Below are 18,942 nucleotides of genomic sequence, written 5' to 3'. Positions count from 1 at the left end.
TGTTAAAAACCATCGATTAATTTATTAATTTCTTTAAGCAGAACAAGCAATATTCTGAAATTCTCATTTCTATTTATCAATCGGTATCTTTTCTATCTATTCGGTAGCATATACAACCTAAAGATCTTTGATGGCAGTGAATCAATAGAAATATGTAGGAGTTGATTTTATTGCCGCACTTTTATCGCAATATTGAATGACTGAATATGTGAAAGAATTTCAAATCCAAATTCGTTAAAGTTTACCGTTCCATATTGACGACGCCTAGGTGTTCGAAACAAATTTTGATACACGTGACGATCGCGGAAAAAAGCGTCAACCAAATTAAAATGAATATCGAATCATTTCGTACAAAGCTTGTTTAATTAGCAAACTGAGTCGAGTTTTTTGGCCATCGATGTCAAAAGTGATATTAAAAGTCAGAAATATGCATCGTAAAAATCTCATAAAACTTCGCACAATTCGAATGTAAATTTGTTTCGATAGATCATCATTTTTTTTACCGTAAACAGAGATAGTTTTTTTTTTTTTCATATTTTGGCATTCAAATTTAAGACGTAAATTACAAAATGTCATTAGTATAACAAAATTCCATATTTAGTAATCATATTTTTACGTTTTGGCCAAATTTGAATTTATATTCTCTCTTTCAAATTCGGTCCAAATCATACAACTATTTCAAGTGATAAACTAAAATTATGAATGAAATGTCTCAATAATATCACAGCGGACGGTAGTTCGCGCGAGTATCGAAACCACCTTACTTGGTATGATGAAAAGTCTACTCGCTATATATAATTTTGTTGGAAAGGTTCAAGTGCCGCGAAATGGATTTTAAAATTTTGAAGGTGGCCAAACCGGGTGAAAACCAATTTTTCTAAATCAGGAGTATATACATCATAAATCGGACCCCTCGGACCCCTGCGGTCGTATGAGTAAACTATGAAACTAGATTTCATTAGATTTTGTGTCCGTCCTCTAGTTATTTGGTAATCATATACTTACATTTGGTGCAAAATCGATGGTTCAACAGTTATAGTTTCAAGTGATAAACTTAAAATATGAATGAAACACCAAATTTTTTCAATAATATTTATGTTGATTCATTTGATTTTTATTGATTTTTTTGTCATTTTTTTTCTTCTTTGAATATGTCGCACGAATGAATTTGCTTAAATCTTTAATGTGTATGTGTTGTTTTTTTTCTTGTGATGGTGAATAAATTTGTTAAATTACGAGAGATATTAAGTCAATTTTTTTTGTGTGTTTGTTTATTCTAGCATATTTTAGGTATGGATTTGTGTTTATTATCCCACCTATATATCTCCTATAAAATAATCTTTAGCGGCTTCACCTATAATTCTTATTAACTTATTTGCTTTGAATATGTTTTCCCTTTACAAGTACAAGTAAAATATGTGTGTTTTTTGTATTAGGTTTTAAGTGAGGATATCTTGTTTCATCATCATCGATTCATTCAAATTCCTTCTTCTTTTATTTCCATATCATAAGTGTGTACAATAGAATGAGTAAAATTAAGTAAGTTTTATAATGTAAATTTTGACCAACTATTCGTTAAAATTTCTCATATCCATGGGGGTTTATATGATTTTTTGTTGTGGTTGTAGATAAATTACATTTCGATTAAGATTATATCATTTGTGTGTGTGGGTGTGTGTAGTCGTGTTGATGATTTTGTGATATATTTTGAGGGGAAGTGCTTTAACTTGCTTCTCTTTTTAAACATTAACGCTAATATCAACTAAAACTAAATACGATTTACATAGTGTACTTTAAAGTTGTCATTTTTTTTTAAATTCTATTACAATTATTTCTATTCGAGATAACTTTGTTCCAGCGATTTTTTGCTAAAATGTTTCATTGAGATTTTTTTTTTGTTCTTTCTTCAGTTTGATTACGAGGACATTTTTGAAAGAATTTTTTCTAATTTCCAAAGAAATCATTTACATAAAATGAATAATGAAAGCTTTGAAAACATATTCAGCCTAAAATTTAATTTCAACGTTTAACTACCGCTGCAAAATCAATTGCCAAAACTTTATGTGGCTCACCCCATTTTCTTTTAAAAATATGAGTTTTCCATTGAAATGAAAATACAAATCAGTTCGGCTGCCGAAGCAATGCAATATCCGCGCGACACAACGCGGCCGCAAGTTTTGATGTTCGAGCACGGTTATTGTTTTATCTATATAGTTCGTGATATATCTTCACAATTTTTCTTGTTTAAAATTTACATACGTTTTGTTGGTTATTTAATCACAGTTATGACTAGTTTTATTTTTTTAAAACGCTCTTTCTCATTGTTTTTTTTTGTAACCACATTTGTTCCATTTGAGTCACACGCACAGTGTCATCCACTTTGAAAAATATGTAAAGCAACTAAGTACAGGTGTAATTTATCAATATTTCGCGCTCTCTTTCACACTTCAAACGATTTCATCAGTTTTTGTGAAAAAAATGTTCATTATGATAAACATTTATATGTTACATACAATATAAATGTGTTTCACTTGGCTCACCCCATCACCAATCACTTTGTGCAGTGAGGTTGTTTTTTTGATTTTATGCGGTCAGTTCTTCGACAGGTTTATTTTGATCGTCACCTTTTGATTTTGAATCACGATTAACTGCTTTGCTTTCGTAGTGCAATTTCCACATGCGTGGCGATGGTGAATGATCGCGGTCACCGTTACGCTTTGGTGAATCGGTATAGCGTTCATCGCGCAAACTATTCGGGGAAATTTGTTGTTTATCACTATCAGCTGGCGATGGTGGATTTGAATATTGACGTTCATCACGATGACCACGTGACAATCCATTCGCATTCATATATTTGCTAGCTAGATTCATTGCTTCACGATCGAGTTTTTGATGTTCCAGTGTCATACGGCTTATCAAATGCGGCGGATATGGATGGAAAAAGTCTGAATGTCGTTGTAAAAATTCTGGATTTTGCAACATCAGCGGCATCGTTCCGTTGAATGGCAATTCCAATGACATTCGACGACCTCGTCGTGATGCACCACTCCATGTATGAATGCCCATGTGAACCTGATTATTTTTAATGGAAGAAAAATGAAGAAAAAAATTGGTTGTTAGAATCGATATCTTAAAGAAATTTGAAATCAGTTTTCAAGGAGCGAAAAAACGGCGTCTTTTTATAGATTTTTTTAAAGAAAATGTTCTCGACAAAAACATGAATTTTCGAATAAGTTTAAATGACGGTAGAAAATGTACTTGAAATGCATTTGAAATGAACATACCTTTAAATTTCCCTTAGTGGTGAATGCTTTTTGGCATACGGAACAAACAAAGGGTCTTTCGCCGGTGTGAGTGCGCATATGAATTTGTAGCGAAGACGTTGAGCTGAAGTTCTTCTGGCACAAATGACAAAAGTGCTTTTGATCAGCGTCATTTGAACTGGGTGAGGTGGCTGACGATTTCATGTGTGATGATGGATCCAATTTAATCGGTTGATTGAGTAGTGATGAGGTGTGAAATTGTTGCAAGCGTTCCAAATGCGATGCTGCCGTTTTCTCTGATTCATGCATTGGTGGCATTTGATAGGCTTCTTTTAAGCTGGTTGGAATATCTTGTGAATCGGATACTGTATAAAAGCGAAAATAAAGCAAACACAACAAACACGTTTAAAATCTCGTTCGTATTCAAAAAGCGGTGAAATTGGTTTGCAAAAATGAAGAAAAAAGGGTATGCAAGTGCGATACTTACGCAATTGTCGTTTAGCTGCGGGTTGATCGGCATCATCAGCGGTTGATTTTTGTCGTGAGGTGAGTTCATTTTTGATATGTTGTGGTGGAGACATGGCGCTCAATGATTGCCGCTGTAGATGTAAAGGGCTGTGACGTGATTGCAATTGATGCTGTCTTTGTATTTGTTCCAAATGATGTTGTCGTTCAAGCATCAATTGATAGTTGCTATCCACTTGTGATTGAAACGAACGTTCACGTTGATCGGCAGCAGCAGCCGATGCACGTGGATTTAGCTCAGATTCCGAACGGACACGCAACGATGGTGTATTTTTTACACTGTCCGGCGAAATATTATTTCGTGATTGTTCCAATTTACTATTTGAAAACATGTGCTGTGGCACATCTCGCAATTTGTGCGTCATCATATGCTGCTTCATGTTACCCTAAACACATTGGCAAGACAAAAAATATGGAAGCAAGTTAAATAAAGCTCTTTTCGAATTCAAAATTGAATCAAATAAAAATAAATAAAACCAAATGAAAATAAAATGAAAGAAAAATAAAATATACTAAATTGAAGCAGATTAATGATATTAACAGTTAAAGTAAGATATAAATTAATTGAACAGCTCTTTTTCTCTAACTGTGTGATGAGTGATATCAATATTCCAATATATAGTATATATTTATGTTTGATTAAAATAGAGTAGTTACAAACAAAATGCGTTATAATTTTGAATGCATTCCCGTATGGTTTTTTGATGCAGAATGTTTCACAAAATGAATGAATACGGTTATACACAACAGAAAAAATTGAAATCAATAAAGATTAAACAAAAACTAAATGGAACGTTTCTTTTTTGTTCAAAAAACTCGGTATATATATAAATGTATATGTGTGTAATGGGCCGCATGCCAATTCATTTTCAATAAACCAAGCAAACAAAGAAACAAAAAAGAACAAACCGTCAAAAAGACACGATTCAATCATTCAATCGGTTAGGTGACTTTTGGTTTACATTTTTTTCATGTCTTTGCGTTCGAATCTATATCGTTTTACGAATTTTGAATTTAAATCGATTTTTGTTTCGATCGATTTTCGAAATTTTGAATTTTCGCCAATTGGTATCTTTGATTTTTTTTTCTTTTTCAAATGTTTTTTTAGGGGGATTTTGATTCGTTGCTCTTTTTTGGTATATATGTATCTATGTGTGAGGACAAGGCATTTCTAATTGGTCATTTATTTACTATGTGGCAAATTTGCTGAATGTTTTTAGTGTGTTTAGCGAAGCATTTTTTTAAATTTTAAATCAATGCAAAACAAAAACATATGTTTGGTAGAGAGGTAAATATATGCATTCTGGATTAAAACATTCATATTACAATATAATTGATTAAAATGTTTATAAATTAAAAAAAAAAATGTAGTGAGTAGCATTAGAATAAAATAGATTTTTTTTTTTATTTAAATGGGCATGGAATTTGGCTCGATTCTTTTTTATTGCCACTGAATAAAAATATTTGGCTATATTTCATTTGTATTTTGGTTAGACAGTTGCGTTTTTACTCGGTATGTTTGAGTACATTTGTTTTTTATATACAACTTACATATATTTGGAAATGGAGGGATGTATGGATGAGCTCTTCATTCTATAACAAAAATACGAAATATTGTTTTTATCAGAAAAACATTGTGAAAACAAACAACAACAAGGGATTTTTTTTTCTTATTCTTTTTTTTCTTCCTGTTCACTGTTTTTTTGTCTTGTTTTTAAATTAATTTATAAATTAACATTTTCACTAAAGTCTTCGGTTTATCCTCTGAATTTGGTTTCTTGTTCATTTTCATGGATGGCGAAATGAATTGATGACCAATTTGAAAAAAAAATTATGTTTTTGCTTTTGTTAGAATTGAAAATAGATTTTACATGAAAATTCATCGAAACCAAAATGAGTGTGTTGAATTTGTCAATGCCACGTATGAAAATGATGTGCTATGTGTGAGAGTAAGTAAACCCACTGCCTCATCGTTTTACATAAAACATGCTCGAAAAAACACATCTTTTTTGTATGTATAATATGTATGTGTATGGAAACGCACAATGTGGTTGAATACCATTACGAAAAACAAATAACGACAACATAGCTTCAACGCTGTTTTCGCTGTGTTTGCATGATTTTGGTATTCATTTACTTCGTCTTTTTTTTCGGTTCGCATAAAAAAATCCAACCGAGACAAACATAAACTTAAATTTAATGAAGGAACAAGTTTTAATTGTCATAAAATTCTCATCGTCAGATCTCATCCGGACCGACGCTTCACTCCACAAAATTTCCATACAACTTAATAATAAATATTTTGATTGTTTTTTTCTTTATCTTTCTTTTATACGTGAAATTTTCATCAAATATTCAATTTCACTGTTGAATCAAATCAAAAACAACAGAAAAAATAATATTGTAATCGATATACCAGCCGATTAGAATGTACAATTTTGTGATTTTAATGTTTTTGTTCTAGCATAATATGGGTAAATTAGAAGCCGTCGGCATTTTTGTACGGCTACAGCTTTCAAAGTCAAAACTAAATAACTCAAGCAGAAAATCGAACTAAATTGCCAATTGTCGAAATTTCAGTTCAAAAATCAATTAATTTTCATTTTCGAGATAGATTTTTTTTTTTAATTCATAAGTTTTTTTCCATCCAACAGTGGAATAAAAAAACAAACAAACAATTCTGATTTTCTTTTGAGCAGTGAATAATTAACACATCACTCATTCAAAACAGAAAACCATATACACGCAAATAGAGAGCGAACAAAAAAAAAAGAACTTGGATGTGTGTGTGTCTATGCCGCGCACGCTGCGAGATTTTTGTTGATTGATTGAGAAATGAAATATACACGTCAATTATTGCACACTCGCGTGTGTGTGTGTTTGTTTTTTTCTTCTTCAAAAACGAAACAAAAATTCTGACCAACGCGTATGCTTTTATGGACAAGCATTTTTAATTTAAATAGTAAACCAGCCGATTGATGTATTAGACTGCAGGTTCTCACCATCTTGTTCTCAAATCTGCCTACTAATAAAAAATCCTATTGTAACACTCGTTCGATTCGAGCTTATGTTCTATTCAATTTCAGAACAATTTCACGCGTATCTCTCTCTCTGTTTTTTTTTCATTTTGCATCTTTTAAACAAATTTGCAGTGGTGTATGGAGTACTAACCTTTGTTGTGAATGCTTTATCACAAATGGAGCATTTAAATGGACGTTCCTTGGTGTGGCTGCGATAATGGATTTCGAGCGCTGATTGACAGGCGAATGTTTTGAAGCAAATTTTGCATGTTGTATTACCGCGAACACCTGAAAAGCGAACAAAAAAAAACCAACGATAAAAAACCATCATTAAATATGCATACTCAAAAGTCATAACAACCATAAAAATATATTCATAAAACCGAAAAGGCAATGTGCGCGTGAGCTATTTCTATGTTGTATTGTGTAAATGTCGCGATCCATTTCAACGGTTTATGTAACTGAACCAATTAAAATAGGCGCACGTTTTTTGTGGCAATTAAACAAATTATCGTTGAAAATCTAAGGCGAAATTTCTTAAAATTGTTTTATGCTCTGAAAAAAGGCATATTTGATGTGACAATTGTCCCAGGCGACGTAGAGAAAGGAGAGTGAGTGAGAGTGAGATAGAGAATTCCCATTTGAAATTCCTATTCCGAAAGAAAAGAAACAAAAAAAATGGAATATTAAGTTCTCAAAAAAGTCAGCCTGTTGGTTGTATGTGTGTCTGAAAAACGAACAAATTGAATCACGTACGCGCCCGCTGCACACATGGAAAACGACAAGACGCGATGAACGGAGTAGTCACATTTTACACACTTAATTAACATTTTCATCTAATTGCTGATAATTGTGCTACTAATCGCCTATTACCGCTCTCTTTTTTTCTTCTCCTGCCCGAGCTGCGTTTTTTCTTTGTCTCTCATTCTTCATTCTTTTGTGCGCACATTTTTGGCCTTCCTATTCATGTTTCTATTTCTCGAAGTTCAAATGGTGTGCGCGTTCAATGTCTTTTCTCTCCTCATTTGAAGTACTCTATAATCTAGAGTTCGCAAGCAAAAAGAATAAAACAATCGACGTCTGAATGTATATTTATAAGGCGCACATATGAATTTCTGACACAACAAAAGTGAGTGAAGTCACTTTCCAATGTGTGATTGAGGATATGGCATGCAATTCAACGAGAGTGATTTGATGAACGTGGAAAACGCACTAAAGAATCACTAGTTAATTACTAAAATGTCTGTATGTTAAGAACATAATGATTGCAACAATGTTTGTGGCCGGTCTAACTTGATTTTTATGTAAAATGGTTGAAAAGGGGATGACAAAAGCACACACGAATTCGATTCCTTTTTACAATGGCAGTCATCTTATAATGCATGCTCATTTTTGCTTATCTCAACCGTTTTTTTTTCTTTCTTTCTTTCTTTTAGTGTGAGCATACTATTTAGTTAAACAAATTCGCAAATTTATTATGATTGTTTTCTTTCATTGGCTTGACGACATTCGGTTGCAATGATATCCAATTGGTCGAGGTTGTGAGGTTCATTATACAATGAATAAAAAAAATGAAGAGCAAAAAATTTAAGTTCATTATAAGCAGAAGTTTATAAAATTATAAAAAAGAACACTATATTTCGTAACGAAACCACCCACTCACTTACGAACCAAAAAATGACGGCATAAAACAACGACAGATAAGCCAGATGTGCGAAAAAAATGTATATAAGCAGAACAGTCCATTGGTTATAATGAACATTAAAATTATAATTTAGATTGGAACAAAAACCCATCCACATCGGCTATTTAATGAAAAGTCGCGCATTAATTTAATATGAATGTGCGATCATTTATTGTTTATGTGAGTCAAAAAGGCAGAAAAGACATAAACATAATTTTGCTTTGCTGTTCTGCCAACGAAGAACTATTTTGCGCAAGATACACACAGCCGAACAGAGGAAAAAAATGTACACGGACGAGAGTTAAAAACCAGTTCTTAGGCCGACCGGCAATTCTTCGATCGAGATTTAAGCGAATAGAATGAAGGAAACAAAAAAGAAATCATCAATTCATGATCGTTACGGCAAAGTAACGATGTATCGATGATTTTTTTTTTGTTTGTGCCTTTTTGCCTTTTCGCTTTTTCCACACACACACACACCGCTCGACACTGCCAACCAACACTTTACTCAACAATATTTTTGATTTTGATGGCAAAGAAAAACATACACACGGAATAAAGATGAAACGAAATTGCAAACGGACGGGATAGTTGTGCGTTTAGTTTGCAATTCGCGCATACCACATCATACATATATCGATTGTCAAATGTTAAGTCAGAATATATTTTACATTCAAGTTAAGTTGTTCGCGATGCCATTGAATATTGTACGTGTTTCTCTCGGGTGTGTTTGTGTGCATTGTATCAATTTTATGTTCTCAGGTACACGCCAATAATAATTTTCTCTCATTGAATTTGTTGCGTGCTCTTTAGAGAGAAAAAAAAATGACGAAAGAACAAAAAGAAACATGCCGTCAGGTTTAATGAAAAATGATGATGATTTTCTGGGTTTTTTATTTCACATACTACTTTTTTTCCTGCCAATTTCAACTTGCGCAAAACAAAATGAAGATGCAATACGGCGATTTTAACTGCCACTCTCGGGCCGAAAGTCTCGGCTAGTTTATAATTTTCTTAGTCAGTCCCTCGCTCTCTCTATCTCTCTCGCTCTCTCTATCGTTCGGTCTCTATGTGTGTTCAAACCGAATGTTTTAATAAAAAAATTGCAGCAAGTGTGTGTTCGTTTCATTGAATAAGTTTAATTTGTGTGTTATTGAAACATAAAACAGATTAAAATTATTGCACTTTGAATTGGCGTTGATCGATCGGCGGCATCGATGCAGTTGGCAAAGTGTTTATTTTTAAGTATATATGAGAGAGGTCATATAAGCAACAAGAGATCTCTCTAAAGAATAGAAGAAAAAAAAACTTCCCTTTTTATTCAAATATTATTGCTATCTAAATTCGTATGTACAGATATAGAGAAAGAGAGTTGCAAATGTACAATATATCTCGTCATGTGCGATACACTTCTCGGTTTTGTGTTTTCGCATAAACACCAAAATAGTGCCATTAAACGAAACCATTTCTAAATAATAATGGAATTGAAAATTAGCTACTTTAACATTTTATTAGCTGCCATTGCAACCGAATGAGATATACGTGTGCAGTTCTCACATCTTTTTCGATCCGTTTCTGTCTTCCTTTGCGGCAAATGTGCAAATACATTAAGATAAAGAAGAGAGAGAGACAGAGAGAGAAAGAAAAAAATAGCTTTACCACAGCGACGAAGTCAATTGAAAATGAACGAAAAGTTATTGGTTTAGTACACAATTTACAATTGCAAATGCAACGCGATTTGCAAATGCTTTTTTTTACGCGATGTGTGTGTGTCGTGTGCATTTTTTTTACTTCTCTGTTCTGCCAATTCGAATCGGGTGCAGCAAATAGCACCGTAGCGTACTTTGAGTCGATTGGCTTTATGGTTATTATGGTAATTTAAAGTCATTGTAAATTTTCCTAAACGGTGAACACCGCACGCCGAAAAAGACAAATGAATAATCAAAATAATTGCCCAGTATATTTCGCATTTCACAATCAATTTGTGCATATATCTATAACTGGCCGGAAAATTGTGAATTTACTGATTTGTATGTGTATGTATTTTTTTTTCTCTATGGGCCGAATGCCAAAAATAGCGGAAAATTATGCCATAATTTAATTTATTTTATCAATTCAAGTAAGCAGCTGTTTTGTCTATTTGAATAAATGAGTAAATTCGACAAAGATTCTGATTTCGTTCAGACGAGTGCGGAAAGAATTAAATGTATTTAACCTACCTGACAAAGCCATTGGATTGAATGGTCCAATTGGTGCAACGGATTGTGCGAGCGAATTAAGTGCACCGCTCATCATCGATGTCGTTGTATTGATGTGATTGTGATGCATAAATGGGAAATTTGGAAACGCATTTAAGCCGGCCACGGCTGCAGCGGCGGCAGCAGCAGCCGATGTTGGCAATGGATTTTGGCCATTTTGTGATTTTGGTTCGGAGCGTGGTGTTAAATCGAGTGCACATTGTGACATATCGGATGGTGCTGGCGATAGAGGTTGTGGTGTACGTGGACTTGAGCTACGTTTCTCATCGACACTATCGGCATGGCTGGTGGCCGATGGTGCACGCGATAGATTCTCAATCGATTTGTTGTGATCGGACCGCAATGTACGTGATTCGCGTAATTCGCGCAATTCGCGTAATTCTTCGCTGCTATTCAAACGCGATGATATGTTTTGATTTGAATCGCCTGAAATCGAACCGGTATTTGATACTTCTTCATAGTTACTTTCTTCATCAAAATCTTCGTCCATCATCATTTCATCATTGTCACCATTTGATGATTCGGCGCTCATGCCTGGATGTAAACCAGGTATTGGGAATGCAAACGGATTCAAACCCATTGGAAAAGCGGCAGCACCGGATGATGGTGAAATTTGTGTGATTTCAGCCGCACTGATTTGTTCAAGCGTCAGATCGGTTGGTTCACCGGTATGCAAACGGATATGCTGTTGTAGTACCAATGAGTTTGAGTATTTTTTATGACAAACAGGACATTGATGAACGGTTCGTGTTGGTGGTTTCATGCGATGCACACTCATGTGTGTTTTTAAATTGCCTTTTGTCGTAAATTTGCGGCCACAAATCAAACATTTAAACGGTCTTATGCCCGTATGTGTGCGATAATGCATGATGAGCGCACTGTGACACGACAACACCTTATGACACACACCACATTCATTTGGTTCGGTTATTTTACTTTCAATATTATCAACGAATTGTTGCAATTTTGATGTTTCCGACGATCGATCCACTTCGATGAAACTCTCCCATGAATTGTCATTGCTGCCAGGTCGTGGCAAAAGTGTTGGAAACATTTTCAAATCATTTTGACTCTCATGGAAGTGATTATCACGAGCGGCCGAACCGACGCTGCTTGGTGAATGATGTTTTGATGAGATGCGAGACGATAGATTTTCCGGTTGATCAGCTTTGGGTGAATAGTTTTCCATGCTCGGTGTTGGTGACATTCCGTCGCTTTTATTGTCATCTTTCCATGATGATCGACGATGTGGTAGCGGTGATAAGCTGCGACGCTTTTCAATCGATTCATTTTGTTTTCGGTCGACCGGAGATTTTGAATCTCGGCCTCTTTTTGGCTTTTCAATTACATCACCAGTATGAGAATGTTCGCCATCATCACGTTCATCGTCTTTGGGCTCCTCTTTGATTTGGGATTTTGACAAATCGGTTGCTTTGCTTAAGTCAGCCGGTACGTCTTGTTCAAGTTCACGCTCTTTTTGTTGTTGCTGTTGCACAGCATCACGCACTGCACCAAAAAATGGATGAGCGCCCATTTGTTTTAGTAAATCGAATGGTGGCCGTAAAAATGGCAAACTGTGTAAGCTTTGTAATGATTGCAGACCTTGTAAATTGTTTGGTAAGCCAGGTATCGGAGGAAATGGTAAATTCGGTAAGTTTAATGGTGATGCCGGAACGTTTGTATTGTTTGACGATGCTGGCGGCGATAACGGTGCCTGTTGACCCGGTGGAATCGGTGGCAACAATGGTGGATAAAATTTATCTAAATGTTCTGGTATTGGATTTGGATTCATGGGAATGTGTGGAAATTTTTGTGTATGCCGTTGGAAATGAACTTTTAAATTGCCTTTTGTTGTGAATCGGCTACCACATACATTGCATCGGAACGGTCGTTCGCCAGTGTGGCTTCGAATGTGTATTTGAAGTGCTGAATCTGAACCAAACACTTTGCCACAATATCGGCAACGATGTTTGAAAAATGGTTCGTTTCGTCCTTTTCCATCGTTCTTAAATGCCATTTCATCGGTTAGTCCACCTGATAAAATGCCCTTTGATGCGGAGTCAAGCACTTCTTCGGCACGTTTTTGAAGCATTTCTAGTGAATTAAGTCCGTCCATTGATGATGGTTCATCATGATTTGTAATGATATTCGATGAAAATGGTGAGCTAAATGATGCTTCCATCGCAGAAAGTGCATCGTTTCCTTTGCTATCATTTGGATCGAGTGGTTTTGATGCGTCATACTCTTTGCCACATCGATCGTTTTCATTGGTTTTATCTTTTTCTTGTTTTTGTAATTGTTGTTGTTTTAATCGCAATTTTTCCTTTTCAATTTCAATTGCTTTCTGTTCTTCTTCATATTTTCGTTGCTCTTCGGCCATTTGTTCTTCCGATAATTCACCCTCTTCTCGTTCATCATCACCATGTTCCATTTGATCAATTTCATCATCGTCATCGTCACCATCGGGCTTGCCCGATTGCGATAACGATAACTGTGATTGTAACTGTTGAATCAATTGCATTTGAAACAATTGCTGATGCTGCAATGTGAACAATGTTGACTGCAACAATGTCAATTGCTTTTGTGCATCTTCGTTATCACTGTTATTGGTCATTGCAGCTGATACTAATTGTGCCATCTTTTGAATGGCTTCCATCGAAAAGTATCCACCACCGGCCGCCGCACCGAAACCATTATCAAGTGATTGCTCATTTTTTGTGTCTGATTTTTCAGTACCATCATCATCGTCTGCATCTTGTTCGTTGCTATTGTTATTTGCAGCGTCTTCATTGTGTTTGGACATTTTTGTAACATCGTCGTCATCGTTACTTGATGCCAGTCCATTTGTTGTATTATTTTCTAAATTTTCATCGGAACTGTGATGTGTTTCTGTGTCCATTTCACCATCCGATGCACTGTCTTTATCTAATTGTTTACGTTCGTCTATAGCGGCAGTGGCGGTGCATGTCGTTTCACTTTCAATAAGCTCCGTGCTCGACATATTTGCACACGACTCATCAGTCAATGTATTTGTTTCAGGCAATAAAACATCTTCCTCGGAACAGGAACTTGTACTGTCACCTAAATTAGATTACACGAGAGACGAAAAAAGACGTTCGAAATTTATACATATTGAAAATTTATGTCAATATAAAAGTAAAATCGAAAAAAATAAATAAATAATTCTCATCATAAAATGATGACGACCACTACAAAAGCGTTTACTTTGTTGCATCCTAACGGTGATCAATACATACAATTATTTTCATACAATTTATTTGCTCCGAATGCTTTTCAGGAAATATTGAATTTCAAAATGTTTTTTTTTATACATGCGATTTCGTGAGTGTAGTCAAGCACATATCATGATTTGTAGATTGTCATATGTGTGTGTATGCTTTTTATTGGGGGTAATATTTGATTCAATGTTACGTGAGAGCTGTACAATTGGTAAAATATCACATTGAACTTTCCGTGTCTCGAATTTCAAAATTGACACGGAAACTATAACAATATCGAATTTGCGCAAGAGAGAGAGAAACGAAAAACGGTTCAAAGGATCGAAATTGCATGGATTTGCACGAAAAAAAAAGCCACAAAAAAGACAAACACTTTTTTATTTACATACAATAAGGCAACAAAAATCAAAACAAAATAAATGAATATGAAGTGAACTAAATAAATGCACACAAGCTCAAACATCTCTCGTTGACATTGTTTAATATCAATATGTTTATAGCAGGAACAATGTCAAAATAAGAGAGAGAAAAAGTGGCAGAAGAAAAACAACACAGCAACACACCGAACCAGATTGAAAAAGTAACATTTGTACGGCATCGGTTGGAAACACACAAAATGACAAAAGAATCCTACGATAAAATTGTAAGTGTTGTGCATCGCACAACGTGTCTCACTGTGTGTGACATTCGGAGTGAGATGCTCTCTCAGTGTTTGTGATGCTCTTTTTTTCGCTTGCTTTCACGACGACGATGTCGACGAAAAAAAAAAAATATTTGGTTGCTTTTGTATCGCTTCGATTCTCTTTCCCATTTATTATATTTCGCTCGGGTTTTAAGACTAGCTTTTTTAACATTCGGCCGAAAGAAAAAACTGAAACTTCTTACAAAAACCAACACCGATTTATTTTATGTGATGCGATTATTGTGGCATCTTTCGAATTGTTTTTTCTTTTACTCTTTTGTCGTTGCCACAGAATTCCTGTCCTCAAAAGCGTTAAATTTATGGTTGATATTGTCGCGATTGATGGAAAGCCTTTTTACGCTCACATGCGCGCGTACACACACACACACTCACCAAATCGAATGAGAATATGATTTACGATTACGTTGATTACGAGCCTTTTGTTTTTTGGATAACAATGCTAAGGCAAAACGACTCGAAATAAATCCTTTCGTTTCATCGCCAAAATATTCCAAAAATTGCGATAAGAATCTTTTGATAGATTTCCAAGTAAAAATGTTCGGATTGAATTTTTTCGGTTTTGAAATTCATAATTGTATACTTTGCATATTTCCAAAAAATAAATCGTCATGCGAATATGAGTATAAATTGATTCCTTCGTTTAACCTTTTCTTTTAAAAAAGCCACACAGCCATATTTCTGGGTAAAATCGATCCTCGTTCATTTACGAATTGGTAAATTTTTCGGTTCACACGGTCGACCACGGTAGATAAGACCAAAGTTGGGACAAAAAACCTTTTAACATCAATGACAAATGGGATATTAAAATAAAACAAAAAGTCCACAACTCAAAGCTTGTTTCATACTCAAGAATTGTTTTTTAATAAAACTTCATAAAAACGACGGAATTTGAATCTTTTGATTTACAGAGAAATTTTTCTGATATGGTCAAATAAGAAGCAAGCAAATACGAGCGTGTTTAATTAATACGGTATGTGCGTTGAATTGTGTATGGCAAATGGCTTGAAAATGCGTGTGGTTTTGATGTTGAAAACTTGAAGTAATCGCAGACAATATAAAAGAAACCAGTGAGTGAAAAACATATTTAAATGTTAATAAGCTCATAAATTTGGGTTCGGTTTATGCGCGCATACACACACACACATACAAAACAAGCACCTATGAACATTCTATTTTACTTTCGAAACAAAAATATTGGCGATGAGTGTGCGAGTGCGCGAGCGCTCACTCAAGTTGTCATCGTAATGACCCCGTCAAATATCCCTGATTATTATTATTTTGTTTTTTTGTTTTTACTCAAATGGATTTTTACCATCATCCAATAGGCAACAAAGTCGCAAAACACGCTGTTGTCGAATCATTATTTTAGCGATAAATATTTTAACTAACTTGATGAAAGTTGATAATTATAGCATTTCAGCCTGGTGTATGCAATGCCGGCCACAAATAATCACGTAAAAAGCGGAAAAATATTTATATGTGAATAAAAAAAAACACATTTTCTTTGGATGATCATATTTTTGCCCGTTCTATTGACGTTTGAGTTAAAAGCTTTTCGGTTTGACCGTACAAAATGCGGTGAGGATTGCCTTTGTCAATCGGACAGAGCGAGAGAGTAAATATGAGAAAAATATTCAAATTAACAAATTAATGCTTTTATGATTGGTCGAACCGAATGATTGTTTTTATAAATGGGCCCATAATGACAATATGGTTGAAAATGAATCTCATTTTTTTCTTTCTTGTGTTGTGCGATCGCTAACGCGCATTATGCGTGTTACTGTTTTGACTTTCATGTCAAATAAATTATATCATTTTATTTGTACAACACCAAAAGTTTAGAGGTAACTGAGTGGAAAGACCAGAGAGACAAACAGAGAACGAGAAACAAAAAAATCACTTATCAGCTGAATATTATCTCGATTGAGCGAAGAATGAAAGAAAGAGACGCTAACATAACCGATTCAGGTTTGTTTTTTGATCTTAATTTACCGCAATCATTGTTTTTCATAATCATCTTCGCAATTTTGCCTTCTTAATTTGTTTCTATATCGTTCAGCACATCGTAACGCTTTGTTCATTCGAAGCGAATCGAAAAAAAAATAGCTAGTCTTCTTCTATTTGTCGCCCAAATTTATGACTGTAATTATAATGTATAATAAGTCGTTTGGAAGATTATTGAGTGATACGACAGAAGCTAAAGTGATATTTTCATTTCAATTTACAGAAGTAGTCATCGAATCACTCTCGCGAAGCATTCTTTTTTATTTTCGATTTCAGGATCTTTTCTCGTTCCGTTGCTTGTTGTCGTTTTTTTGGTCTTCTTTATTTTGGTCTTAATGAAATGCACGTCATATAAGAATTGAACCCGAAACAACGGCCACGCGACAAATATATTCATTTTGGACAGATTGACACAAGATGCTACATTTCAAAACAAAAACAGTTCACGAACGATAAACTCTCACATGTTTTTATTCAGTTTACATTTTGGATTTTCAAATGATTGACGCTATAAATACATCTTCCGAACAAACGTAAATAAAAGGCAGTGAACATTTGGTATAGATTTCGGTATCACTAAGTATAATTAGAAATAACCATAAATTAAAATCATTCCACTAGACGCGTTGATTTGTCTCTTTTGTTCTTTGAACGAATGCAACAAGGTTCGATGTTATTAGAATTTCAGCGTCTTAAGTGGTCGATATTTTGGCTGGTTATGTATGCATAAACAAACAAATTTAATGAAAATTGTGCTTAGATCACTTCCGGATGAACGAACAAAAATTATGCTTTATATAAAAAAATAATTTAATCAGACAAACATTTCGATTCTCGAAATTATACAAATTGAAATTACTTTTTAAACGACGACACATTCAAAGTAAACAGAAATGCGCTTATTGCGCGACACAAACAATTACAACAATATATCAACAAATTGAACAAAATGAACAAACCTTTTGACATTTTTTGATTATCCTTGGTTTTTTTCAATATTCCATATTTGACGGTTTCAAATTGGATCATTTTTGTTTGCCACACTTCTTCACTTGTTGTTCAGTCGATTTATCAACTAAATAAAAATTATTACTGAATGCTGGGTCGATCATCAATTTCGGGATTCGACGAAGCCGTTTCTTTTTGTTGCTATTATAATGTTATTGCTAAGCTTTTAGGAATTATTGCACATACGTTAAGTTAATGTAATCAACAGTTATTTTTTTGATATATATTTTGTTCCTGTCGTTTTAAGTTATTTACAACACACACTTTTCATTTATAACTGAATTTGCAAAATATAAACCATAAGGCAAAAAATGAACAAAACCAGAGACGAATTTAAAACCGAAAACGAATTCTCTTTTTTATTTGCTATTGTGAAATATATAAATATATCGCGTTTTAATTCTATAAATCTATTTTGACAATGTTTAATATGCTACTTCATCTTTGTTCGTTTTGCTTTGGCAATTGCATGCATGTTTCTCTCTATTCGTCAAGTCTATTTTTTTTCGTTTGTTGTATGTGTTCAGTGTTGGTTTGTTTGATAGCACACTGTAAGCACCAGAGATCAAATTAATACACCGCGAATGAAAACTTTTTATATCGTCGTAATGTTCGTATTGTGTCACATTAAATAACTTGCACTATTTTCATTAAGACTTTTCATAACTTTTTGTTTGCTATTTCTTTTTTGCTTTTCTCTTTGCAAGTAAAGTTCACTATGTTCTCATAAATATTTTTTTTTTGTTCAATATATTCATCGAATTAAATTCAAAATCATAATAAATAAACGAAAGCAAAAAAAAAGTTATTTTATTTTTTAATTCGAAAACACAAGATTTTTTCTCTAGTCTTTTTTTTATCATTTAACACACCGTCAATTGTGATTTGATTTGTTGTAATAATTTGTAGTGATTGTTTCTTGTTTTATTCGTGAGCGGTGTGCGAGCAAACGCAAAAACTCAGAGGTTTACGATTACGCGACAACGGACAAGGCAGAACTGAACTGAAAAAATTCGGTGCGATTGAATGGAACGTAGAGTAGAAGCAGTCAGTCGTCTTTTCGTGGTGAGAGTGTATGGGTGAGTATGTGTGTATGTTTTTTTTTCTGTTCAACTCTCGTGTGTCGTTCGTTCGCTTAAGAGCGAGATATGAATTTTTACCGACAACATTCGAGATGATTTGTTGTGTATGAACAGCACCCGAACGCTGTATAATGAAGAGAAGAAAAAAAGAACCAA

The 18,942-nt window shown here is 34.2% G+C and overlaps 1 protein-coding gene across 2 annotated transcripts; it reads right to left on the bottom strand.

Annotated features, from left to right (window-relative positions):
- Nucleotides 1-2,324: 2,324 nt before the first annotated feature.
- On the bottom strand, nucleotides 2,325-18,461 carry LOC116340801 (homeotic protein spalt-major-like). Of its 2 annotated transcripts, XM_031767475.1 has the most exons (7): nucleotides 17,656-18,461; nucleotides 10,712-13,831; nucleotides 6,960-7,096; nucleotides 5,340-5,381; nucleotides 3,751-4,174; nucleotides 3,285-3,628; nucleotides 2,325-3,072 (listed from the first exon to the last, which is right to left on the bottom strand). In XM_031767475.1, exons 1-7 carry the CDS (start codon nucleotides 17,723-17,725, stop codon nucleotides 2,584-2,586), a joined length of 4,626 nt encoding a protein of 1,541 aa, XP_031623335.1. In that variant the 5' UTR covers nucleotides 17,726-18,461; the 3' UTR covers nucleotides 2,325-2,583. The 2 variants fall into 2 exon arrangements, with proteins under 2 accessions (XP_031623335.1, XP_031623337.1); XM_031767477.1 differs by lacking the exon at nucleotides 5,340-5,381.
- Between the last annotated feature and the right edge of the window lie 481 nt (nucleotides 18,462-18,942).

The sequence above is a fragment of the Contarinia nasturtii genome, unplaced genomic scaffold (genome assembly GCF_009176525.2).
Source record: "Contarinia nasturtii isolate CC-2019 unplaced genomic scaffold, AAFC_CNas_1.1 Cnas_scaffold_695, whole genome shotgun sequence".
NCBI classification, from domain to species: Eukaryota; Metazoa; Arthropoda; class Insecta; order Diptera; family Cecidomyiidae; genus Contarinia; species Contarinia nasturtii.
Note: the sequence above shows the minus strand (reverse complement) of the source record. Positions and strands in the feature narration are given on the sequence as shown.